The 26,654-nt window shown below is 38.6% G+C and overlaps 1 protein-coding gene across 2 annotated transcripts; it reads right to left on the reverse strand.

Annotated features, from left to right (window-relative positions):
• Window positions 1-11,818: 11,818 nt before the first annotated feature.
• trmt44 (tRNA methyltransferase 44 homolog) lies at window positions 11,819-26,340 on the reverse strand. 2 transcript variants are annotated; one of them, XM_060874364.1, is made up of 11 exons: window positions 25,911-26,340; window positions 25,710-25,824; window positions 23,583-23,802; window positions 23,315-23,383; window positions 23,122-23,229; window positions 22,689-22,760; window positions 19,095-19,201; window positions 18,280-18,463; window positions 16,329-16,695; window positions 13,563-13,679; window positions 11,819-12,521 (listed from the first exon to the last, which is right to left on the reverse strand). In XM_060874364.1, exons 1-11 carry the CDS (start codon window positions 26,263-26,265, stop codon window positions 12,301-12,303), a joined length of 1,935 nt encoding a protein of 644 aa, XP_060730347.1. In that variant the 5' UTR covers window positions 26,266-26,340; the 3' UTR covers window positions 11,819-12,300. The 2 variants fall into 2 exon arrangements, with proteins under 2 accessions (XP_060730347.1, XP_060730348.1); XM_060874365.1 differs by lacking the exons at window positions 25,710-25,824; window positions 25,911-26,340 and adding an exon at window positions 24,783-25,035.
• Window positions 26,341-26,654: the final 314 nt, after the last annotated feature.

A 26,654-nucleotide genomic window follows, 5' to 3' on the forward strand; every position in this document is an offset into this window, starting at 1 on the left:
GGTCAGGGATAAAGTTGTGGAGAATTTTAGGGTAAGTAGGGTTAGATTATAAATTAATATCCCAAGCCTTGAACATCTCACGAAGCACTGTAAAATCCATCATCCGACAATGGAAAGAGTATGGCACAACTGCAAGCCTACCAAGACATGGCCGTCCACCTAAACTGACATTCCGTGCAAGGAGAGCATCAATCAGAGAAGCAGCCAAGAGGCTGATGGTAACTCTGGAGGAGCTGCAGAGATCCACAGCTCAGGTGGGAGAATCTGTCCACAGGACCACCATTAGTTGTGCACTCCACAAATCTAGTCTTTATGGAAGAGTGGCAAGAAGAAAGCCATTGTTGAAAGAAAGCCATAAGAAATCCCGGAAGAAGGTGCTCTGGTCAGATGAGACCAAAATAGAACTTTTTGGACAAAATTCAAAACGTTATGTGTGGCGGAAACCTAACACTGCACATCACCCTGAACACACCATCCCCACCGTGAAATATGGTGGTGGCAGCATCATGTTGTGGGGATGCTTTTCCTCAGCAGGGACAGGGAAGCTGGTCAGAGTTGATACAGGGCAAACTTAGATGAAAACCAGTTAGAGTCTGCAAAAGACTTGAGACTGGGGTGGAGTTTCACCTTCCAGCAAGACAATGACCCTAAACATACAGCCAGAGCTACAATGGAATGGTTTAGATCAAAGCATTGAGAATCTGTGTCAAGACTTGAAAATCGCTGTTTACAGACGCTCGCCATCCAATCTGACTGAGCTTGAGCTATTTTGCAAAGAAGAATGGGCAAAAATTTCACTCTCTAGATATGCAAAACTGGTAGAGACATACCCCAAAAGACTTGCATCTGTAATTGTAGCAAAAGGTGGTTCTACAAAGTATTGACTCAGTGGGGCTGAATACAAATGCATGCCACACATTTCAGATATTTATTTGTAAAAAAAATTTGGACACCATTTATCATTTTCCTTCCACTTCACAATTATGTGCCACTTTGTGTTGGTCTATCACATAAAATCCTAATAAAATACATTTTTGTTTGTGGTTGTAACGTGTCAAAATGTGAAAAGGTTCAGTGGGTATGAATACATTTGCAAGGTACTGTATAGTGGAAATAGGCCTAATTTGCATTTTAGTAATGCTTTTGTTCCTCAAATACAGTGCTCTGTTGCAAATTATGGCCATGTCCGAAGTGTCCATAAGTTGTATTTTGTAATGTACTGGGAGTTTAGTGACACTACAGGTCAAAGCATTATGCATCATATTTTGCCATTTAGAAACGTGAGATTCATTTTAGGATCTTTCTAACAAAGCAGATCATAAACCCAGCTACAATATACTTAAAGTATAAGTTGAGCATTCATAAGTTGAGTCATTTTCATAGATTTTATGTTTCAGATTATTATAATGTTTGCTAAGAACAGTCGTTTCAGTCAAGGCAAGATCTGAATTCTGTGCTTGATTTATCTACTTATGATAAATCTTGCTGTGTCAGAGTCACTGTATGAGTCATGTAATTGTAGCAGGTCTTTATCTTTCTGCATCTTAACAGCAGGGCATAACCATTTAACTATTTTTTTTATAAATCGAATATTCATTTTTCCTTTTGTTATTTAATCACTGAATGACCTTTAGCAATAATTAACTAGAAATAATTTTAAAAAGCATGTGTATAAATAAATCTAGTGCAGCACAGTGTTACACTGGGTAGTGTTGTTGCCTTACAAATTCAGGGTCCCTGCTGATCTATAAATATGTGTATGACATGTGTGCATGTTTTGTATGTGTAACATACGATTATCTGGGTGTTCTCAGGGCAGGCTACAGATCCACTGCAACACTGACCAGGATATTGAAGCTATATGAATGAGTAAATCATGCCTCTTTATACAAGAACCAAACAGTTGGACCCTGGAAGAATAATAAGAACACTGTCATGTAAAGAGTTTTAGATTATACACAATGCAGTGCTGTCACCAACTAACATGAGCAGGTGTTCCCTCACCTCATATGCTGTGAAATGCACTGCTTTCTGAAAACTCCCCATCATGGCCTGCATGAGGAATGTGTAGTGTAGGGGGCAAATAAGCTGCTCATATAACAATACAGAAGCACTGTGTAGGTGTGGGCAATTATTTGTGTGAGTCTGCATGCATATGTGTGAGTGTGTGCGTGTATTTACATGCAGGTACACATTATTGATACATCAACTCCCATAATCACTGTTAAACATGTCATGACCAGGGAGAAAGACAACTGTCCTGCTTTAAATAGAGTCCATGACATCATAGCTTGATAATAACTATATCTTAATGCTCCTTCTTCACACAGTAATTAAAGTCCATATTTGCTCTTGAAGATTTATATTAAGAGTGTTAAAGGCACACAATAGCCTGGTTGTTCCCTACTGTGTTTAATGGCAAGTTATTCGGGGGGTGTTATTTGTGAAGCACTGGAGCCACTAAACAGAGTGCTGTTTGGCAAACAAACAGCGTGAAATGGCTGCCGAGAGACATCTCCCAGCTGGCACAGGTACCATCAAAGAGTTATTGTGAGTCATGTCACCATGGAAACACTAAGACTTGTGAGGTATTGTCCTTCGGTGAAATGGCAGAGGATTAAAATAACTTCTCTGATAGCACTGAAGCCCAAAATTTAATGTTCCCTCGTGTCACCTTTTGCTAGTGAAAGTTATCCACCTTTTGAGACAGCCAACTGAAACAAATGACAGTTACCAAATAAGGCAATATCCTGTGTCGGGGTAGACGGGAGTGAGAGAGAAAGAGAAAGAGAGCAAGAAAGAGAAAGAGATAGAGAGAGAGTTTGTATAAGATGGCTCTTGTCTTGCATCTAAGTTTTCACAGTCACACATCCCACATCCCTTTAAGTAAACAGCACATTCCTGTCCAAAGGCAGTCCCACACAAGCTAGGACTACAGTTATGCAATCAAGTTCAAATGTCGGACTGAGTACATGATAGGAAAGATTGGGTGTAAGGTTGCAGTTCATCTCAAATGCGGGACTGTTTGGGGGCAGCAATCATATTCGGTCTAATATGTGTCAGGTTTGTGTAAAAATATTAAGGAATGAAAATGGAAAGCATCCATTGAAGAGTCCTTTAGACTTGTTTTTGACTACTTTTCATGCCTTTCAATAACAGATTGTATAACCATATTTTATGAGAATGCACATACCTGGTGAAATCGGATTAACTGCCTCTGAATCACTGGCATGAAATTTATGCACACTGATTTCACATTAGTGATAAAATGAAGTGCATATTAAAGTGATCATAATTTTTTTTATAGTAGTATACAATAAGGTTTTCTCCAGAGAATGAATGGTTTGGCTCGTTGCAGGGGTCCAATAGCTTGGGGCCGGTCAACCTTTGCTTTAGTCATGGGGGAGCTTCTTTCATCCTGATGCCAAAAGGACTGGTCAGGGAGTAGGATGGAAGACCCATGAGATCACATCAATAAAGCCTTTTCAGCTTAGCGCTGGGGAAAAATGGATGGACCCCCTTGGACCAATAACAACAAAGAGGTCATATTTGAAAAGACTTTTTTTTTATTTATTAATGCTCTAAAAGACCCTAGTTATATCTGTGGTACTTATATAACCTGATATCAGTGATGCCAGCTCTATCCACATGTTAAATGACAATCCTGATTCTGACTGGAATTAAGCACAATCCCCAGTTGTACAGGTTAGGTGAGTTTGAGTTTGAAAGATGCAGTTTGATCAGAGTCGGTCATATTTGCAATGCTGATATGCAATAAATAATTGATAAGACACCAGCACAGTTCAAGTGTCATGGCTCAGTATGTGCTGTTATCTTTGCTGCCAGATTGGCAGCTTGTCAAGGACAGTGCTGTTATTTAAACCCTTTTAAAGCCCTTTGTAGTTTTCTTCTCCTCTGCATGACCAAAATAAAAACAAAGAAAATAAAAAAGTGCAAGTGTAAGTGTGCTATATAATTGTTTGAGTGTAATGAATTGAAATGAATAAAACATATGGACAGCGATAATTAAATAAAAAGGTATAATGTCTTCTATGTTGCTTGTGGTATTTTAAGAGCTTTTCTATAGCGCATATGTTGTATACAGAATGAACAATAAAATGCTAAACATACAAAACATTCCTTTGTTTTCAGATGCTAGCAGTTGTCATGCTAACAGATTTCATGCTAAAGTGACATACTGAACAATTAATGTTAGTGAACATTAACTGCCACGAATGATCATGTAAATGGGGTACCAGGATTACAGACATACAGAAGAGAAAGTGGAAGAGAGAGAAAGAGAGAGAGAGAGAGAGAGAGAGAGAGAGAGAGAGAGAGAGAGAGAGAGAGAGAGAGAGAGAGAATGTGAGATGTGGGAACATACTGAATTTATTATCACTAGCAAAAACCAGCTGGCTGATGGCAGCTGGTGAGTAATACACACACACACACACACACACACACACACACACACACACACACACACACACACACACACACACACACACACTACTAGAGAATCTGGGCTGACAGTAAATTATACTGAGCAGCATACCAATGGAATCAATGAGAATACCCAAATCTGCTTTAAAGATTAAAATGTAGGAGGCTGGAAAATTCATATTGGTTAATTATACAACCAACTGATTAACACTTCAATCTGCTGACAGCTTAAGCCTACTCACAGCATTACTATCTGTAAAAGTAAGTATATTGATCAATTATCTCTAATGTCCAAATATAGCAAGAGTAATATAGCAAGCTTCTTGGATTCTACTGAGATATTATATCTATAATGCAGTCTCTACCGGAAAGAATGGCCCTAAAGGCACCTCTGTAGCAGGTAGAGTGAACTGAAGGAGAGTGTTGTAGAGAAATGTGACAGAAATGGCACTCAGAACATCCATCACTGACTGGGGCTCAGCTGCTCCCGAGGCTATGGCCCTGTATGCTCAAGTCTGGAGGGATGTTATATAAGAAAAACAATGTGACTCATGCCCCATAGTACAACTTAAGGTCTGCAAAACAAGCTTCATACATCACAGATAAGTTTGTCTCTCTGGCATGTCGCTGATTTCAGCTTAATGCAAACTTAATGTTATTTTTTTTTAAATGAATCCTGCTTAATTATTGTAGATTAGCAAGTATATTATAAATACAAGTCCGTGACCAGAATCAGCATTATAGTAAAGTCCAGGTAGACTTTTATTCTTCTAATTCAAGTTACACAGTTTGTTCTCCTTTTTCTATTTTTCCCTGATCACTGAAAAAACATAAACATATTAAAAATGCCACCTAACCAGCAGTGAATACATGGTATATCAATGTATTTTAATCAGCTAATAAGCTAATGTGACGGCAAAAATATGATTTGGCTAGCATAGTTATAAGCAGTTTACATTTTAATTTCATTTAACATCAACTGATCTTACAAACAATCACCTTTGAATCACATGCTCTCACATATTTTTGTCAAATAGATAGAACTAATCATCAGTTCTGATTGGGTTTGGAAACGCAATGATTTCTGCTACATTGTGCCACCAAATGATCAGGACATTGGTATTTCTGTGTTGGATTAGAAAATGAAAATGCTATGTGGAATGTAAAAACTTCTTAAAATCTGTGTCCTCATATTTAGTAACAGTTAGTCTCCTGTCTCCTGCACTTGTTTGTTTTCTCCTATCTTGGATATTCAGTGTAACAAGTCAATGAATCCTATATATATTTACAATTTGCTAGTAAATTAATGCATTCTATACTACAAAGAGTTTTTCTGTAAATTTGAATCTATTTAATTCTATAATTTACATGCTTAACATTTCAGGCTAAACATTTCAGGCTGACTTGTAGTAGTTAAAGCTTATGAAAATCACTCAGAGACTTGCACAATATTTCTTCAGAGGATTAAAGGTGTCTATGCCCTTGTCACAAGCGCACTGTTGAATGTCAAGAACAGTGACAGATTTACCCCAGCTTTTTGTAGGGATGCTATTTAAAGACAGAACTTAAATCTATAAAGATCAGTAGGGCACCATGCTTCACGTTTTCCGACAGGGAAACATTATTCCTGCACAGCTTCCATTCTCATGACTATTTCATCAGAGCATGCAGTATTAACCAGAGTTACATAACTCTAATCAAGAGAGAAAGTGAAGCTTCCCAAAACTGCCATGCAGCAGCACTGAGTTCTCGTGAAACTTTAATTAAAGCGTAAGGTGCCCAGTTGATTCATCTGTTCATAAAAGGTGCTATTTTGAGTAAAAGTCTCCCACACACAGAGCAGGAAAAAAGATAAAGAAATAAATGAGAATAAAAAGATAAATGAAATGTTTGTATGAAGATTTGTGGATAATGGAAGTATTTTCTAATTTTTTGTGCTTGTCTAGATTTGAATGTGATTTATGAACATTATTTTTTCTTTTTCATAGATGATTATTGACAATGAAAATCAATGTAATAGTCAGAAGTGTTCATTTCCTTTCAGATATTACTTTACAGCTAAATTGCATCTCATATGTTGCACTTGGTCGGTGTTTGTAGCAAACAGCTAATTAGCTACAAGGATGCTTTATTATCCATAGTGGTATACATGACTTTGAAGTTATTCTCTAGTACAACAGCATTAGAAACCATCTATAACAAGGATTTCCAACACGTCGCTCCACTTCTGAGTAGCTTGCATAAAGGTTCATAGAATAGGGACAAAAATGAAACTGACTAAATAAAATTGTTTAAATTTCATCCCAATTAAATTCACAAATGCCCAAGCCTGGTGTTATACCAAAATCTGACTCGCCGGACAAATAATACTCCTCCGCATGTCTGTGCATCACACAGTTCAATATAGCTGGTCATCATTTCATTTAACCCACATCTAGAATCAAGACCTTCCATAGAAATGTCATATAAATTTAAATCTATAAGCACAAATTGAAGTAGTTTAGGTAGAGGATAAAGAAAACACATGGCAGATTCAATCGACTTTGAAGCTGCATGGGATTAGACAGTTTTAGGAATAAAGCTACCATGCTGATAAGTCTAGTCAGCAAAGCTGTTGTTTTAAATCAAATAAGTCGACTCAACAATTAACATGCTAATTAAGGGAATTTAAAATAATATATTGCAAAATATAACTGTTCGATTTTGACATATTTCTTAAAGGTTTACACAGCAATAGATTAGTTTGGTTCTATGTAAATAAGCTATGTAAAGAAATTTATGTAAAGCTCTTGGCCATATTTACTGTTTACTGTTGTAAAAGTAGCTCTCAGAGGAAAAAGGTTGTTGACAGCTTCCTGCTGTAATAAACAGAATCGCTGACATCTGTGTGTACACACTCCAAGACAATTGATGGTTTATATATCTATATTTAGCATGCACACATACAATAAGTGGCACAGTTTGTTATATACACTATATTGTCAAAAGTATGTGGACACCTGACCATACCTATATATGGGTCTTCCCAAACTGTTGCCACAAAGCTGGAAGCACATATTTGTAGAGAAATCTCCTGTGCAATTAACAAGGTCCATGTAGACACGGTTTATCAAGGTGACCTCAACCCCACTGAATACCGTTGGGATGAAGTGGAAAACCCTACCCCAGGTCTCCTCACCAAACATCCGTGTTTGACCTCACTAATGTTCATGTGTCTGAATGGACAAATCCACACAATCTAGTACAAAACCTTCCTTTGGCTGTTACAACAGGAAGTGGTGGATCGACTCTATGGTTTTGGAATAATATGTTCAGAGTGGGGATCATTTCAGCCTTGTAACTCCAAGGTCTCAAGTTACTGTCCTTGCAGAGTCTCTGCATATCCTCTGTGCATAAGTTTCTTCTGGGTTCTCCACTCCCCCCCACCTCCCAAAAACATACCAGCAGATAGGCGTGTGCTAAATTTCCCCAGGTGAAAATAAGTGTGTGAATGTGTGTATGGTGTCTTGCAGTGGACTGGCATGTACATAGTCCATTGCAAGAACATAGTGTTCAAGCAATAGGGGACTGATCTCATAAATGAATGAATGAATGAATGAATGAATGAATGAATATACTGAGGAGTTATATTTAGGGAACAGTATTCAACTCCATGAAACTAAACTCCACCCCTTGAATTAACAAGAATATTAAACATAAATTTGAACCATTTTGTGCATTATTATGTGCATATGATATTTATAATCCTTATTCAATATATTACAAAGTATTGTGCTCTAAGTAGCTTTCCCAACTATTAACAACATGTGTATCTATCTTTTGACACGAGTATACAAAGGAGTATACATTCAGCAGTCCTTTTCTCCTTATCTCTCTTAGTCACTGTTTTCCATTACCTGGATTCTATTAAAAGCCACACCAAGGGAATATGTGAACATCCCCTGAAAGCAACTCTAACAGGAAAAAATAGTAGTGAGAATGCTTGGCTGTTCTTAGCCATTCTTAATGCACACAGTCTCCAAACAGCATTACACAGTGGATGTAACATCACAGATGTTTCCGTCTCATTACCCTCCACGTCCTCTTGTTGAACATTGTCCAAGATTAATGTGGGCATCTTTTAGATGTCTCATTTCAGCAGAAATGGAGGACAGGGTGTATAATATTGTGAATCATCATTTTAATGTGCTAACTCAAGAGCACAAAATAATGCTTCATTGGTAGTTTTGCACATGTGCAATACTAAAAAAGTGTAAAAACTTATTTTATGTACACTAGGGACATTAAGAGTCCCTTAGGGCATCTGTTGCAATGGTGGGCTTATATAATTCACTTCAAGAGGCCTTAGTAATTTGTTCTTTGATGTTGTTTAGTTATTTGTAATGAGGCAAAGTTTCTCAGCATCGCTTATCCCATGGAGACATAAATATAACTAAAGACTTTCTCATATCTCAACGTACAATCTGTCCATCCAACCATACCAATGACTTTTTCTACCGAAGAGATATTTAATTACTGGCATATGCAATAACATTCAGATCCATCCATTGTGGTAGTCTGTTGCCAATGACATTCGTCTAAGAAAGAAAATATGAAAAAAAGTTGGATGGTTGTCATTTTTAATAAATTGACATTTATTAATGTCAATTATTTGTATGACTATAATTAGAAAATTATTTGTATGACTATAATTAGAAAAGCTGGTTTTGCACCAACTTACTGCTTACCTATCACACCGGCTTATATACATTTTACTTATAGGGCCTTGCATAAGTATTCACCACCTTCTCCACCCCCTCTGTCTCTATCTATTAGACTTTTTGTCCTTTATATATTTTGTCAATTATTCTCGGCACATATGATTATACTATGTCAAATTGGATGGAGATGATTTTTGAACAGAAGTTCTTTTACAGGCAAACACATGGACTTCATAAAACTAACGATGTGATGTTTGATGGCAACTGATTGCATTAGAGCTAATGTAGCAGTTATAATAAAAGTGGACCAACACTCTTTTACAAGCGTGACCTTAACAAATATAAAGGAATCCCATCATCTTTGATCGTGACGCTCTCCATACTGACATACAGGTACTTTCTACTCTGAGAAGTGCCAGGTAAAGCCCAGAGGTAAATTCAAATAATTGTTCCACCTTGGCTGAAGTGAACAGAGACCTGTCAGCTAGAGTCAGCGTCACAGGGAGGGGAAAGAGTCTTAGTCACTGTGTATTATCATTTTCTCAGGTAACCGCTCGACAGATGTGTGTGGGCAGCATAAAGTCTTTGCTTGGACAGAGCCCACGGCCATTCTCTATCTTTTGGCAGTACACACTTTGGTGTGATGCCATACAGGCTACAGAGAAAGCGTAGGGTTTGCATCTGGCTCCCTGATGTGCCTATCTGTCACATTGCTATGCAATGTATATGCTCAGATATAGCAGCTCATCTGAGGGGTTCAGAAATGTCACAGGATTACATACAGGAAACTTTTCGAACATTTGTGGAAGGAAAGAATCTATGATTCCTAGGGTACGAAGAAGTCACGTGTATGATCATGTCAAGTTGCTTTGCAGAATAGAAAGCAGGAAGGATGTTAATAAAAGACGTCTGTTGGTTTCAAATGGTCTCTTTTTATCCACAGAAAGAAAGAAAAGAACATGACCTTGTACATTCTCAGCAAGACCTCTGAATAGTTTGAATGTTTTCAACAGCCACAAACAATTAATCCACATGTCTCTAAAGCAATGTTTACCAAGTTCAGTGACTGTGCCAATAACCTCAGATTGACCACACTGATTTCCCCGCCTCTCCTTCCTTAAACACAAACACACACAGGCACACACACAAACCCCACATCACAGAGCCAGTTATGATCTCAACTTCTCCACTGTGTTGTAACTTTAACTCCCTCCTGCTGTTTTCTTCCCTCTCATTTCACCCTATAAATCAGTGCTATTCTTAACTGCACTTAAATGCAAGGTTGCATGGCATGGCATGCACGGATACTGAGATTAAGATTTCTTCTTAGAATCACATAACAACATGTCATGTTTCTTTCACTTTTGCTACATGCACTGATAGAACACTGATCTCGGATCAGCATGTATTACTCAGTAGAGACACAAGCGTTCTCATTTTTTCTTCCAAATCCTCCCTGCTGGCACAGATTCAGCCACAGCTGGCCGTTGCTCCTCCTGTTATTTCTCAAGCTAGGGCAAACATGTCTGCAGTTCTTCAAGAAAAAGGTGATCTGTCTTTGATATAATACAGACTATATGATCCACCATAATTGAGGTCATTGCTGTTGTTGTTGTTGTGGCAAATATCAAATTAAGGGAAGTTTTGTTGCTGTTTAATTGGTTCATATACAGTAGCTCTGTTGTTTGAGCAATAAAAAGACCAAGAGCTCAGATTATTTATGTTAGCAAGTAGGTCTTATAATGTGAGGTAATACACGCACATAATAGATACCTACTTCACGCCCTCTATTAGACCGCATGCATTTTGACTGCAAAAGATGGCTGAATTGGTCAAATATGTCTCTTACAGAGAGACCTGCTCTGTGACTCTGTGGGTATGTACACCTTCAATAAAAAGACAGAAACACTACATGGTTACAGGGCTACTCCACAGTACCCACCCTAACACAGCAGACTTATTAAGCATCCAGTCGAGATAAAAAGAACCTGTGATGCTTCGCCTGCTACAACAGTGTGTGCCTTCATTAGTATGGTCCCAGAGGATCCTGTTGTGCCAAGTTTCTTCCATATGAGGAAGAGACATCAGGCTGCCTTTTTGACTTATTATTCTCAAGAGGGCACAGAGAGAGTGTCACTGAGCCATATTTCTATTACATATCACGATAAATTTCACCAAACCTTCAATAGCTTTTCCCTTAAAATAAAAAAAAATCATATCAAGTGACCCAACATACACATATGAACATACATCAGTTATGAGTGATTCATTCGTAATTAACATGACTTTAGTAGACTGCATAAAGGAATGAATATTAATCATCATGGGGTGAAATAAGTAGGTCATATTACAAGAAATACTCAGACAAATGGTGAAAAGACGCCACTGAGTTCTTCCTGGAAACTAATAACTTTCCAGGGAAAATTTCTCATTTTAAATGAACTCCCTAGAAACAACTTCAGCACTTCAGTTATAGCTAAAAGCTCCCTAAAGTGATGCGTGTAATAGAAATTGTAAACAAATGATAAGCAATATACACTATGGATATCCAATATCAAGTCTGGAATCCATGTAACATTAACATGATATAAAATGTAAATACGATAAGTACAATTTATATTTTTAAGACATTCTGTTTGTATTAAGGGTAATTTCTGTTTTTTTTTTAAAAGGGTAAAAACAAAAGAAATTTATTTCACACCTCACCATCAACCATAAGCTCTAGAGCCTCAGTCCACTGTATAGAGCACAGACATCCTGTCCTGTGGCATTTGAGGAGAGGGACAATAACCTATACTTTGGCCTGCCCCCCCACACTGCCTGGCAAATTATTTATACCTTTAACATTTAAAAACAGTTTAATGCCCCAATGGGGTGAATCCTTTGAAAAATAAATACTTGTATCTTGTGGTCCTTACTGAGTTCATGTTAAGTTTATTGTTAAGATTTGCAAGAAGAAATTCAGCTTGATCTGTTGATTTAAATATGAAGCCAAGTCAGTATTAACAATTTACACACACCGACAAGACAAATAATTTTGAAGCCTAAAATAAAATAGCTCTGTATTAATTTTTTGAAATAAAGGTGGAAAACAGTCTTATCGAGGATTTTCAATTCAAATATAAACATAAACAATAGTTCTATAGATCGATCATGGTCAGCTCCTGTGCTTTTTCAGGGGTCGTGTGGAGGGTCGGAGGTCGTCAGCCCCATGGGCGAAAACACAGTTTTTGCTGGACAGCGGGCATCCATCAGGGTGGTGAGTGTGGAACCAGCAGAGTCGTGTTTTTAATGCTCCTGAGATTTGGGATTTGCGCTTCAGATCCGTCTGGGAGCCTTGAGTGAGCCAGTCTCGAATGTGAACCTGTCCACCTTCCACTGGGAAGAAGAAAAAACACAGTGTGAACTCAACTGAAACAGTGTTACATTACAGGCCAGAAATACTTACACTTGACTAAGAAATGCATTTTTCTTCAAAATGGCTTGCGCTTATGTCTTCTCTCTCTCACAAAAAAAGCATTAAAAAGCATTCAGCATTAAAGCCTATGACAGTTGGACCAGTTTTACATGAGTGATGTCATTTTACAATGGATTTTTGTCCTGCATGAAATGGTCGTAAACAATAGGTAAACAACAACAATGACTCATAATAAAGGTCAGAACAATCAGTTTGTATTAAAATGAAGTGTACGTAGCACACATTTAGTGAACTGTAGTGTGACCACGGTGTATAGATCATGGAGACATTCCCGTCTCTGTCGTTTTTGCTGTGTGAATTGATCAGAATCATTACAGACATCCTCCTGCAACATTAACACATGTCTGGAAAGCTTGTCAGAACAATAGTACGTTTTAATTATTTACTGTGTGGATATCTACTCACATTTAATACAGCTTTCAGTGAATTAAACCTTCAGAAGCATTTCTTGCTTCATTCAAAAGAAAGGGGATGTATCAAAGTGAGCAAATATAATTCAAATTATTGAATATTGGATATCATTATTATTCTACTGTGAATAACGTTCTGTTACCACTACAAAAAAAAAAAGAAAAATACTTTTTTTTACCTATAGATAGATAGAAATAAACAAGGCGTGCAGGTTCCTTTTAGTGAGAATATTCCTGTAAAAGTTAGATATTCAATTTCTTGCCAAATCGAATTTGTCTTTTTATTATGCTATAGCCGAGACACTGAATTCCATTTTATCGTCTTCCAGACAGATATTTTTATGATTTTGAAGAAGAGCTGGATGCTCTGTATCAGTCCGCTCAAACTTCAGATTTCAGAGCCAACTTATCAGTTCTGACAGAAACTTTAAAGGAATTATTCTTCAACTATTATCCAATTAATGGATTTATTCCCTCTAATACGCCTCGGTTTTATAGAAACGGCTGTCAACATAGAAAATTGCCAAATACCCCGGAACACTTGGTGGTTGTTTTTCAGCAGAGTCTGTAGTCCTCCACACTCTTTCTTCAGTGTCTGCAATGTGGACTTGTCCAGGAGCTCAGCTACCTCACGGACAGACAGTGAGCCTGACGGATGGATAGATGGGTGGAAAACAGATGAACCAATTCATTATTTATGAAATCACCTGTACTTTACAGCATTTCTTGGCATGTGCTTTACTTATGCCCTAACAGGAAAATATGTGAATTAGATGTCCATGCTTTTCAGTGCTGGCTTGTAATGTAGCCGTAGACATTTCAGACAGTTCTTTTGTATAAACATTTTATAGCCTAAAATGGAGAGAATTCCGGACAAAGTCCACTGGAGAAGTTATTTAATGCATCATTTTGACTTAAATGGCTTTAATGTTTTAAAAAATTTAGCCTTACACAAGCTGGTTTCTGGAATAATTTGTACTGACAAGCAAACCCTGATATCTGAATTTAGTACACAGGCAGACGGAGATTCTCTAATGGCCCTAATAGATGTTACAAACAAGGTGAGTTTCCGGTCTGAGCTGAAGACTTGTAACCATAGTAACGAGGCCCACTCATTAAGTTGAAGAGACTGTTGTACTGCAGAATTCTCTTCCACAGCCATTGGCCAAGCCAACTGTTAACAGCAGGAACCCCAAGGCTTCTTAATGTGACATACTGGATGTCAGTGGGGAATCCGAAATAGCGTCCTCGTAGTGTCTCTGCGGTCGAATGACATGCACGACTCTTCTATAATGATGCCCACGAGGTCAGCACACCTACTGAGTTTGTATGACATTTCACTGAAACTTGCTATTTAGAACAAAACCCTGTTTGGACATGTTATGTGATGTTTTGGCAAGCTGAAATACCAAACTAGCAGAAGGAAGGATAAGGACAAGGTACGAGTGAATATGCTGGATTGCTGTATACACTGCATAATTTAAACTAGGAGACATTGTCCTAGAATTCCTGACGCCAGACATCACAATTGCAGTGCTAATACAATATCAATAGCCCATTTAGAGCTGCCCTTTAGAGCACACGCTACAAATGGGGATTTATGGCTGGGTGGAGCGAGAAGCTGAAAGGAGTCTCACTGTTTGTGTTTATGTTCACATAATGCCATTCTCCTTTAAACCATGGCTTCAGGTTACATATCTGGATATCCAACGTATAAGCTAATGTATCTGTATTAACTACACGCTTCATGACACTGATCATGTGTGAATTTATTATTCAGCTTTACTGTAAATCACCGAAGAGTAAATTCAATTTTTGTTGATATTCTGCCACATTCATCAACTTGCCATTAACTCTATACGTTTTGCACATAGGAATTAACCCAGACAGGTAAAATGCACTGTGCAGCTCTTTTATGATGGCTAATGGTAGCAATATAAACCACATAATTCAAGATAAACTGATCTTTTTTCCTTCCGTAATTGGATATACTGCATTTGTCTTCACCTGCAGATATACGCTGCATATCACTCTATACAGCTACTGCTCTACTAGCAAGTTAAGCACTAGCATGAAAATGCTGATAAATCTCTTTATTTAACTTACAGAAGCAATTCCTTAACGTTATAGCAAGATGACAATTGTTCTTAAGCCACCCGTACCAATTTCCATAGTATGAGCAAATAAAAAAAGTGAAATAATAATAACAAGAGAATGATTTCACAGCACATAATGCTGACAATTCACAGCTCCAGATTCACCGTTCGATCCTTAGCTCAGGTTACTGTCTGTGTGGATGGATACACAACGAAAAGGCCAAAATGTGTTTGTCCGTAAAGCTTTTAAATGGGGTTCACTAGTTAAAGCACTTAGTGCAGACTGTAACCGAATAGACAGGGTGATGGAGTGCATTTGAACAGGATGTCCAAGACTAGGAAACTGACTAAAATAAATAAAATTTTAGAATAACTTTCAGTCTGGGGGGCACGGTGGCTTAGTGGTTAGCACGTTCGCCTCACACCTCCGGGGTTGGGGGTTCAATTCCTGCCTCCGCCTTGTGTGTGTGGAGTTTGCATGTTCTCCCCGTGCCTCGGGGGTTTCCTCTGGGTACTCCGGTTTCCTCCCCCGGTCCAAAGACATGCATGGTAGGTTGATTGGCATCTCTGGAAAATTGTCCGTAGTGTGTGATTGCGTGAGTGAATGAGAGTGTGTGTGTGTGTGTGTGTGCCCTGCAATGGGTTGGCACTCTGTCCAGGGTGTATCCTGCCTTGATGCCCGATGACGCCTGAGACAGGCACAGGCTCGTGACCAGAGGTAGTTCGGATAAGCGGTAGAAAATGAGTGAGTGAGTGAGAGAACTTTCAGTCCTCCAGGTCACTTTAAATGTCAGCTCTAGTAAACCACTACTGACTAGATTGTGTTAAATTTGTTGAAAAACCTATTCATCTGAGAGACTTCATGACTATGTAGTGGAACTCATGAAACCCTTCATATAAAATGCCTTCATATGTACAATAAGTATTGTAATCCTGCCTTTTTTTTCCTTCTTCCATAATCTTCATTTTCATAATAAGGCAACCATCATTGTGCACTTGTGCTTTTAAGCCATTAACTATGACTTTGTACGGCATTCGTTCGCTGCCTTACATAATCGACTGAATACATGTTCAAGAAGATCAAATATTCCACCTCCTCATATAGCCATCCCAATTAGCACAGCTCCTTAACCAATGCAGTCATTACCTTTTTAAACCTCTGTACACTTACAGTAAAAGAAATGTCACATGCTCATCTTACCTCCAGCATTCCATCTAATTCTCTCCTTTCCAATCTTGTCCTCTTCCTCCTCCTCTGTTTTTCCTCCAGCGAGTCCCAACAAAGCCATTGCTACCTTCAGGACAACACCATCTACAAAGTCTCTAGGGAGAGCTGCACAGTTTCTGACTGTCTCGATCTTCTCCCTCGGCTGAAATCCTTTTCCCCAGTCGCATGCTGCTTTGGCCATCTCCTGTCCATCTCCATGATGATGAGATCCACTGTGTATTTTCTGGCCAACAACTGTCGAGATTAAGGCCTGACGTCCCCTTATGTAGTCCGTTCTTTTCACGTCTGCAAACTCTTCTTCAGCCTGCTCATAACTCCTACTCTTCCCAATTAGGCAGACCTGCAAAAAAAAAAAAATAAAAAAATAAAAATAAAAAAATTACATGACGCAACACTTTGAGATTTTGGGCTCTGTGCTATTTATCTTGCCACAGTAAGTTACACACTTTAATAACCACCAATGTAGTCTGGTACACAAGCACACAGGTTCAAATTCTGGCCTATATAAAAAAGAAAACAAAGTAAAACACGATCCCAGAAGAAAAAGAAAAAGGGGAGAAAAACCCCATGCATGTATGACTCAGATGGAAGATGACTGAATAATGTAGTTTCATAGTTTTGTAGAATACAGACAGGTATTCTTTAAAAAACGCTGCTGTTCCTCTTGCCATTTTCACGCACAACAGTCTCTAGAGTTTACAACACAGAATGGTGCAAAAAAGTTTCTGTAGATGGAAAGGTCATAGTAGAATGTCCTGAGGGGTTTGAGCTGATAGGATGGCTCAAATAACCACTGTTTACAACTGTGCTGATCAGAAAACCCTCTCAAAACATAAGAAATGTAGAGATTTGAGGTGGATGGTCTAAAATATCAGACGACCACTGTTGGTTCCGCATCAAGTCAGACCAGAAAAGTGACGTGACATACGGCTAAGTATGGTGACCCATACTCAGAATTCGTTCTCTGCATTTAACCCATCCAAAGTGCACACACACAGCAGTGAACACACACACACACACCGTGAACACACACCCGGAGCAGTGGGCAGCCATTTATGCTGCGGCGCTCGGGGAGCAGTTGGGGGGTTCGGTGCCTTGCTCAAGGGCACCTCAGTCGTGGACGGCCCGAGAACAGTGATAGTGAGGTTATAGTGGGCACAGGCTCTGCAAAACTGGCTAGTTAATGATCAGTACTTCTGCTGTACTACCATCTGCCTCCATGCAATGCGTGCAATGCGTGTTTTAAGATGCTGTGCTTTGAATTTGCACAGCTCAGCTTAAGCCATTCTGACCATAGGATGTTTTTTGTTTTTCATACCATTCTGTGTCAATTCTAGAGACTGGTAGGTGTGAAAATCCCAGCGGTTTCTGAAACTCTCAGACCAGTTGGCATGCCGCATGACTGAGATCGTGGCAATTCACAATTTTTCCCACATTCTGATGTTTGATATAAACATACTGAATAACTGATGCTGTGGCATCATGATTATTTCCATCAAACTGCTGCAGCACAACTGGATGACTGAATAATTAAATGGATGTATGGGAGTGCAGGCGTTCCTATTAAAGAGGCCGGTGAGTGTATACGCTTTAAGATACAGTATGTTCTCCAAGACAGTATGATACAAACTGTATGATAAAATCCAGTGTTCAAGAAAACACTGAATTTTTTCATTAGTAATATTCACAAAGATTTGGTCTTTCTTTGTACAGAACAATACCTGAAGTGTTTTAATGGCTTCAAAACACTTTCAATCAAATCAGTTAAATTCAGTCATTATGATGTGGTCACAGGTGTGTGTTTCTGTATCTATCAATGATTATACACACAACACCTTCAAACATGCTTCACTTATTCAGATTTTTGAACTGAAACTACGCAACTTAGTAACTTCAAAAATGAAGAAAGAAGGTTTCTGTTTACCCGCTTGGTGGAGGGAATCCTCAGACAATCTTCATCTGTTTGGAAGCCACATGATGTGCTGACCTCATTGATAAAGTCTATGTACTCCCTGTATTGAGACTTCTTACACTGTCTGCGCTGGTATTTTCCACAGAAGTCGAAGAAGCAGCAAGGCAGCACAAAGTAGCGGCAGTGATAGGACGATCTATGCATCGAAAAATGTGGAGACATGACATTAGTCATCAAGTCTCGGAATAATATCTCAAAGTACAGAAAACATCTGGTTTTCTATAGTTGAGCTATAGTTGAAAAAGTCCTAAGTCGCAATCCTTCAAGATGCATTTAGCTCAACATAGATCAAGCGCAATTCTACAAAACAGAGAAAAATATATTGCATCTGAAAGAATGGTTAAAGAAAAAGATAAATCTGTTCAAACTGTTTTGAATTGGGTTCCTTGTATTCTGCCAAGTTTCAAACAATAACAGCCAACATAGGACTGATTGCACTAAGCTAAAGATCTCCACCTAGTGTCTAATTCACCCGAAGCTAAAATAAGTTTTTTCACATATTCCATTCCATTTTCCCCACAAACCGCTGTGGATTACCTCATAATGACCTTCCCAGTCACATTAACGGCATTTAAAGTGATTCCCCCATGATGACAATTGTGTTCTTTTTTAACCCAAATGAGGTTCTGAAATCCAGAGACAGCTTGACAAGAATCTTAAACAAACACTAACGGAGCAGCAATAAGTGCTAAAACCCCTTCAGAGTCATTTAGTAGAGATCAGGTGGCACTTTAACATTCGTACTAAATTGGCAGCTGATGACTTGCCTGGCTGCTATAACGGGGATCCATGGCGTGAGCTCATCTGAATGGTTTCCAATCAGCCAGTCCGTCTCAGGGAAGAGGAACTCGGCGCTGGGTGTGATTGCCTTTTCCTGAAATAGATGAGAGTGACCGGTGCATTTCATTATCAGCAGCTAAAGGTGTAATGACAGCGAGAGTCACTCGTCTCATGCTGAAAATGGAAAAAGAAGAAGCTGATGTGCTTGAATGATGATTCATATGGTGAAAAGGTGCAACAATTTTTTGTAAAACTGGGGCATTAAAGTTTCATACTGTGTTTATAATGAGCACTATTAAATATAGCATATGCATCATTTTTTCCAGTGCTAAATATATGGTGTCATCTTACTACAGGGGTTAACAATAAATGAATCTCCTTCTTCTTATCTACTGGACTTCTCACCTATTTCCTGATCATCATACAGACACAGAAATGTAAAAATATCAAGACGGTCACATTTCTAATTTAAGAAACTCGCCACAATATTACATTTACGCCCTTATTTTATTAAAATTTGTATGCAACTAAGCAACTGAAGGTTAAGGGTCTTGCTCAAGAGCCTAGAAATAGATGCTTTGTGGACCTGGGATTCAAACTCATGATCTTTAACTTAACTACCTTACCACAACCTTAACTACTAAGCTACTAAGCTCTTTGACACTGATCCTTAAGTATCACAGTCTAGATTGCAGCTTTTAGATTTAGTGCATCAACTAAAAAAAAAAAACAAACACAAAAAACCTTGCTTATACAATGCCAATAGATTTGTATATGTTGCATCATTTAACTAACTGAAGCGCAAAACCACTTTCATGGCCATTCCAAATTTCCTCCCAGCATGTCTCAATGCTGATGGACACACCATGAGTTTTAGTAATGTTTTAGCACCACAGGGACACCACTGGTACATGGGTGCTCACTCTAAAAGCACATCAATAACCCACAGCACTGAATAACCTCTGTGCTTCCTTTCAAGGGAAACATTATAAACAATCCAACTGTGTCTTGTTTTTCTAATAAGGTGAATACATTACAAAAAATAGTTCCTCAAAAACAGAGAGATTTACATATTTAAGGTCTGGCTCTGGAAACCTACAAAAAAAAAAAATCATATTTCAGAAGGAAATATTTAATATTAAGCTTTTACATGTCCCAGTTTACAGTTCTGTAGAAAACACATCATCATCATCATTTATACAATTTAACACTATTGTACATTCTGACTATATAATTTAATGTGGATTAAATATAAAAAGTGTTGGGTACTCACAATATATTATTAATATTTCTATTCTACTGTTATGAGTATCACTAGTTGTGTTTTGTCATTTAACAAGCAGAAAGCAAAAAATATTAGAACTTCAGAAAGTTTTTATAGAATTTTTTGATACCATACATTTATAATATTTTTTTTACAATATATATATTTTGGCCATGCTCTGGACTGGATTGCATTTTACCACAGCAAAGAAATATACACTATATGACCTAAAAAACTTGGACAACTGACCATCATAACCATATGTGGGCCTTCCACTAAACTGTTGTCACAAAATTGGAAGCACAAAATTGACTAGAATGTTTGTGTATGCTGTAATATTAAGATTTCTCTTTACTTGAACTAAGGGGCCTAAATATCACTGGCATAACAATACCCCTGTGCTTAAAGTGAGCTTCACAAAGATCTCGAGTGTCCTGCACAGAGCCCTGACCTCAACCCCACTGAACACCTTTGGGATGAACTGGAATACTAACTGCACCCCAGGCCTTGACCAACATCAGTGCCTTTCACTCATGTGGGTAAAGGAACACATATGCCACAGCCACACTCAAAATCATACAAAATCTAATGGAAAGCCTTTCCAGAAGAGAAGTTTTTATCACAGAATATAGGGATTAAATCTGGAATAGGATGTTCAACAAGCACATAAAATTGGTCACCTGTCCACATACTTTTGGTTATATGGTGTATCTCTAAAGTTCACACAATTACCAAATTATTTTTGTAAATATTTAATATTTGAATTATAATTTGTGTCTCTGTTGTTAAAACAACACCCTTTGTAACAGTTTGCTGGACCTACTGAATAATTCAGAAGGTACTGAATTCCGAAATAGCCAAATAATAAGCTTGGACGCGTGTGAGTTTGTGGGAATTTGGTATAAAGAAACCATGACAAGGGCTAGAAAATGAATGGAAATTTAAAATCATCTTATTTAATACCTTCTGAATTATTTAGTTAGACAGCAAACTAATAGGAAGACATGTTTACAGCACAATGTGAATGTCTTACAGTATGTTAAACACATTCCCTATATACTGTGTGCTAATATTGCATTCATGATATGAACCATAGTGCCTGAGTGACAAGGTCAGGATTTTATAAATGACTTCAAGAATATCTCAAGGCCACGTAGATATAATGGGAGTACTAAAGGTCTGTCCTTTAGCTAAAAATACGTTTTGCTCTCTAATCTTTGAAGACATTTTGTTGCTTAGTTCTCTCTCCCCTTTGAGAATGAGTCATGTCCTTTTCTCATCACTGAAGGACTCTGTTCAAACAACCGTTCTGATTAGGTGAAGACTAATCATTGCCTTCTCCCAGCATCTACCGTGAGTTTATCTGTCTTTGTTACTGAAAGCTTTAAAATCAGAGCCATTGCTTTGGTAGCGGGGGGGCACGGTGGCTTAGTGGTTAGCACGTTCGCCTCACACCTCGATTCCCGCCTCCACCTTGTGTGTGTGGAGTTTGCATGTTCTCCCCGTGCCTCGGGGGTTTCCTCCGGGTACTCCAGTTTCCTCCCCCGGTCCAAAGACATGCATGGTAGGTTGATTGGTATCTCTGGAAAATTGTCCGTAGTGTGTGAGTGCGTGAGTGAATGAGAGTGTGTGTGCCCTGTGATGGGTTGGCACTCCGTCCAGGGTGTATCCTGCCTTGATGCCCGATGACGCCTGAGATAGGCACAGGCTCCCCGTGACCCGAGTTCGGATAAGCGGTAGAAGATGAATGAATGAATTAATGCTTTGGTAGCAGAGCTTCCTAAACTTTACTTTTAGTGTAAAAAAACAGTCAGGTTTCCAAATGGTACATGTATACATAAATGCTACGTGTGTGTGTGTGTGTGTTTGTGTGTGTTTGTGTGTGTGTGTGTATAAATGGCACCTTCTGATTCAGAGCCAGGACAGAAATTATAAATCCTACATCAGCTACAACAAGCTTTCTTAGTGAGGAGGTCACCCAGACATTCTTTGTCCTAACTGAATGGTCTTATGTGTCTTAATGTATGCCATTAACATGAAACTCACAAAACTGTTGTTAGATTTATATGTACAAATTAAATAAATAAGCTTAAATGTAATCCATATATAAAATAACAGTAACCCACTCCAGACAATGATCAATCTTGGGTCACATTACTGAGCCAACTTATTTGTAAATTGATAGAAACTCATGAGCTTTCATAAGATACAAATGTTTTTCTGAACTAAATTTTCTGAACGGATTGTCGTATTTCTTGTGCAATTTATCCAAAAAAAAAAAAAAAATGCAGAATCTATGCTGGTTTAAGTCTCTTACCTCTAAATGTGTATTGGGTCCATACATGTCCCAGATCTTTCGCTTGCGAATGTCAATTCCCTTTCCAGGATGCTGTAAAACAAAAGTCTGTGACTGAACTCACCATCAAAATCAGTGACTAATCAGCCCACGCACACCGAGGTTACTATGTATAATTACATTTCAGCATCAGAGTGTGAACGCATGTGGGACACTGTGAAGGGTTCAGACTTCTAATCGGGCGTATGATTAAAAAGGGGAAAGAAAAGCTAGGTGGTTTCATTATCATCTTTACCTGGCTTCTACCGTGTCATTGATTTTAATGCTGAATGAATCTTGGTAGATTAGATGATCTCAGTAGGAAAGGTCATACACAGACTGAATTGAGGGCACATGGTGCATGGTTTAATAATTTAACACCACAACAAATGAAAAAATACCAGTGAAGACATACCCCTTCATTGTTTAATATGTGGACGAGAAGGCCATTTCCACAACCCAGGTCCACAAAAGACTGATTGGATGTTATTCCTCTTTCAGCTCGCTCTTCAGCCCATAAAACCTGCACAGTAACATTAAATCCAGGTTGATTTCCTTTTAACACTCCAGTTGGAGTGTTGAACAAAAATAAACAAAGTTATACTTACAAGAAGATATGTAGCAATGGCAACGTCCTCAAAGACAAATTTCTCAGGATTGGTAACTTCAGGCCAAACCTACAATGTGGTTATATTAACTGCAAACTCATTTACAGTCTTTATTTACAGTTTTGCCCTTTGCTACATTGCAATCAACCAGAAGTAAACCTATAAACAATTTCCAGCATTAAACTGTACAGAATATTTGTAGAATAAGTAAATAACCAAATCTATGTAATGTAATGTAAACATTAAAAACCGATCAGCATTTCTTTACCTTGACAATCTCTTTATATTTGTTTTTCAGCTGCTGGTAGACTACGCTGTACTTCTCAACAGAAATGAGAGACAGAGTACTCTTGAACTCGGTGGCTTTGCTCTCTGTGGCCCAGCGTGCTAGTTTAGGGAGAAGCTCTGACGTCAGCCAGGTGAGTTTGGGGTAGGTGACGCCGTCACTATACCACTGATCAGGTCTCAAGGCATGAAGAGACATTATCCTAAACAAGACAGGAATATACAGTCAACAGTATAATAATAACAACACTGCAGACACATCACATACTAACACTGCTGCACGATACATGAACTGAAAAACAGTGGTGTTTGCATGATGCTGATGGTGACATTCAGGGAGACATAACATGCATATGAACCTACATTCTTTAATCTTTAGTTTTTTATGGATAAATACAGATATATGTTTCTATGATGTTTTTAAATAATACACACAAGATGGATGAAACATACTGATGCCAATTTTGTAATCCTAAATAGTAGTAACATTATCATAAGCATTAAATACACATGTACTGATAATCATAGCATTTTTGGGAATCCTTTTAATAATTGTGCCTGCTCTCTGCAAACTCCTCTTTACAAATTATAAAACAAACAGGAAACACACATTGGCCAGAAACATCAGTGGATGTCCATTTAGATCGTCCAGTCTGGCCTTACCATTATGTCCCAAATGGACCATAAATAGATGTCATTTTAAAATGGTCCATAAATACAAATAGTTGTTAATGGTTGTGAAAGACAATGCAATGGCTACTCTGAAAAAAATAGATTTTCGAAATGCCAACTAATCAAAACAAGAACAAAAATCCATAAGAGATAGATAAAAAAGAACTAATCTCAGGCAAAACGATACAAAAATGTTGCTTATGGGTGTTACATCCTCTACCTGTTAATGAAATCTATTAGCGATCTGCAGAAGGCTCACCCCGACAGACTGTTTGTTATTGCCAGAGATTTCAACCATACCAAGCTTAAATTGGTGCTCCCAAATTTTCATTTCTATGCAGACGAGAGGGCAAACATGCTGAATCTTGTTTACACAAACATCTCTGTCACTTACTGTTTCAAGCCCCGCCCCCAACTCGGCTACTTTAATGCTAATTCTAGCATACAGACCATTCGGCAGACGATCTAACTCGTTTCTGAACCAGGTGAAAACCTGGCCAGCAGGACCCACCTCTGCTCTTCAGGACTGTATAGAGTGCACTGACTGGCACATGTTCCGGGAAGCTGCAACCAATGGTGATTCCATCAACTTGTAGGAATACATGGCATCAGAGACCATCTACAACGGAAACAGTAAAACGAGGACGTGACCGCTACAACCACAAGCCATGGCGGACTGCAGAGTCTAGAGACGCCTTCAGGGCAGGTGACAAAACAGCCTTAAGAACAGCTAGGACACTCTCCAGGAATGTTGTCTGGACCAGCAGACATCCGTGGGTTAACTCTGCACAGAGTTCTCACATCGGCCGTGGTTAGAGAGAGCACCTGTTCGTTGGGAGGATGAATGGGCTTCCTCGCCACCACTTGGTTCTGCATCTCTAACCGATCGTAGAAGCTGTTCAGCACATCTGGAAGGAAGACATCACTGTCACAGGCAGGTGAAGTAGTCCTGTAGAAGGATGCCCTGCCACATGTGCTGGGTGTCGCCGCTGTCACAGCAGTGGCTGTGGATTCTTTGGGCATGGGCACACTTTGCCTCTCTGATGGCTTTGGGCAGGTTGCATTTCAATTTGTGTGTTTGTTTGTTTTACATTAAATTTAACATATATATGACCAAGACACTTCAAAAGATTAACGTCAGAAAAGTCAACTTGTATCTTCACGTACAAAACAACATGTGTTCCTGACATGGCTCCTATGCAGGCAATGACATGCATAAAATGTCTGCTGATCAGAAAATCCAAATCCAATCCGATATCTGACCCTGAAACTGATGCGCTGAATCAGCACCTTCTAAGTAATATAAAGGAACCCAGGTGTAATGCACTAAAGATGGATTTTCTCATTACACTGTTAAGTTTCATCTAAATAAACTTTTCTCCCATTCTAGATATTGTGTTTCTGTCTCATCCTTATTAATGTAGTCTGAGACACTCACCAATCATCTGTCTTTTCCTGAAGCTGGATCTGATAAATATTATTGTCCTTCATAACGATGTGGCCTTCACTGTTTTCTTCAGTTGGGAGAAACGTCACTGTTTGTCCAACCAAATCTTGGGATAAGAATGTTGAAAATTACTTTCTTACTAAATAATTAAACAAACAAAACCACTCATAGAATTTTAGTCTCATGTCTCACCTTTGACAATAATCTCCTTGTACAGCTTTGGTCCGTTGCTCTGTAGACCTACTTTAGGGATGATGGTTCTTTCTCCTACACTCCAGGTCTGATGGTCTGTGGCCACGGTGTGCGCGTGCAGGAAAGCTAGGACTCCCGGTAAAGCCCGCAGATTGACACCGGTGAGGCTGCAGAGACAGAGCTCGAGCTCCTCACGGCTCACATCCCTGTATTCAGTCTCTGTCGCTCCGCACAGCCGCTTATTCACTACATGAGGCTTCTTTATCCAAACATCAACCGCAGACCAGAAGCCTTCGGGTCTGCATTTAACCTCGAGGTTCATCTCAGAGAGGACGCGTTTATCTAAACACAACATTACTTACTGGAAGACTACAAAAGTCACACGTGACTGTAGTTCGTGTGTACTGGTAGCTAGCAGCAACTAGGTTTTTCAAAGTAAAAGTCCTTGTTCAAGCCCAGTCTATAAAGTAAAATAATATATTAACATTATAGATAGAATAGAGCTGGACCTGGGATTCGAACTCATGACCTTCTGGTCAATGGTCCAACACCTTAACCTTTTCATTAGCATTATTTAAATGTCAAAGTAATATCTGTCAGTATATTGGATACACACACACACACACACACACACACACACACACACACACACACACATCTTATTCATCTAGTTATTTACTGAAATTTTCACCAAGAAAGACAAGGTAGTAGTTTCATTAACAGTTAATATTTTGTTTTGGATTA

The sequence above is a fragment of the Tachysurus vachellii genome, chromosome 7, assembly GCF_030014155.1.
Source record: "Tachysurus vachellii isolate PV-2020 chromosome 7, HZAU_Pvac_v1, whole genome shotgun sequence".
Taxonomy (NCBI): Eukaryota; Metazoa; Chordata; class Actinopteri; order Siluriformes; family Bagridae; genus Tachysurus; species Tachysurus vachellii.